Genomic DNA, 1,537 nt, shown 5'->3' on the forward strand with positions numbered 1-1,537 from the left:
TCGAGGAGAGCAGGCTAACACTCTATGGAGTGCGGCCACGAGAAAGAGAATGTTGGGCCAAATCTGAATCATGAAATTTTAATCATCGATTATGAAAGATAAGCTGTAGTATGTATATACGTAACTATATATATATATATATATGACAAAATATTAACTCTTTCTATTTAGGATAATTTGGAGAGATAATCTCCTTGATATTGAGATTATATTCTAATTACCACTAAGGACAAAACTGATTCCTTAATTTAAGCCGTAAGACAAGATTTGTTCATTCTGTAACTATAAAATAAAGGCGAACATAGAATACCCTTGGATGAAGGTTCATCTTGAGGCCTCATTGCCGGAAATAGAAGAACTTCCTGAAAACCCAAAATCAAAATAAAAGCATTAGTGCTAAATCTAACAGAGAAAATCAAGGAAAAAAAAGAAGCATACGGCTGAGGACAAAGAACCTTAATGTTCTGTGAATCAGTAAGTATCATAGTCAGGCGGTCTATTCCCAATCCCCAACCACCAGTTGGGGGCAACCCATACTCAAGGGCAGTGCAAAAGGATTCATCTAAAGCCATCGCCTCATCATCACCTGATTGGCGATTCTGAATGCAGAAATAGAGAAACAAAACAGACTCTAAACAGTTATAGCAAACTTGAAGGGATATATAACAATAGCTTTGGTGACATTTTAAAAAAAAACAAAAAACTTAAATCATTGTTTTACATATCCACCTTCAGTTGTTCAGCAAAACGTTCACGCTGCACAACAGGGTCATTCAGTTCTGTGTACGCATTGCACAACTAAGAGATGTAATGAAAACAAACAAGTCAATGTAAAGAAAACAAACAAGTCAAAATAGGAACATATTTAAATGACAAGCCAAACGGATTTAATATATCATACCTCATGTTTATTGATGAACAATTCAAACCGTTCAGTTAAACCTGGTTGTGATCTATGCCATTTCGCTAAAGGACTCATGATCTCAGGATGATTGATGATGAATGAAGGATTCACGCATGTCTCCTCAAGGAAATGACCAACTAGCTGTTACTTAAAAACAAGAATAAGTAATATAGTAAAAGTTTGTCATACATGTTGAAGTTTTGAAGCAGAAATAGACTTCTGGGACCATATGCATTACAGTGGCAATCACTTATCTTCATGATAGGAATCAAAGACAACAGAGAAGTTAAAAAATGCATCAATATTAAATGAAAAATAATATATAGCTTATTTAAAAAAACTAAATATGCAGTCATGCATGTTAAAAGCATTATTCATCATCATCATTGAACTTGCAATAATTTAGAGTAACTTCACAAGCCCTCAATCCCCAACCATGCATGGTAAAAGCAACAGTCGTCATCATTATTTAACTTTTCCCTATTATTTAGAGCAACCTTAAAAGGTTGAAAAAAAAGATTCATAACTTATGTTCAACCCTGTATTATAGAAATAATATTTCCGTTCTTCAAGATCACGATCATATGGGCAGTTGGGCACAATAGAGACAATCTAAACATATATATATATATA

General features: G+C 33.8%; 1 protein-coding gene across 1 annotated transcript; it reads right to left on the bottom strand.

The window, feature by feature from the left end:
• Positions 1 to 206: 206 nt before the first annotated feature.
• Positions 207 to 1,448, bottom strand: LOC110115300 (lysine--tRNA ligase-like). Its single transcript, XM_020848491.2, has 4 exons — positions 902 to 1,448; positions 730 to 798; positions 456 to 599; positions 207 to 362 (listed from the first exon to the last, which is right to left on the bottom strand). The coding sequence occupies exons 1-4, from the start codon at positions 977 to 979 to the stop codon at positions 249 to 251; spliced, it is 405 nt and encodes a 134-aa protein (XP_020704150.1). The 5' UTR covers positions 980 to 1,448; the 3' UTR covers positions 207 to 248.
• Positions 1,449 to 1,537: the final 89 nt, after the last annotated feature.

The sequence above is a fragment of the Dendrobium catenatum genome, unplaced genomic scaffold, assembly GCF_001605985.2.
Source record: "Dendrobium catenatum unplaced genomic scaffold, ASM160598v2 original_scaffold_220545, whole genome shotgun sequence".
Taxonomy (NCBI): domain Eukaryota; kingdom Viridiplantae; phylum Streptophyta; class Magnoliopsida; order Asparagales; family Orchidaceae; genus Dendrobium; species Dendrobium catenatum.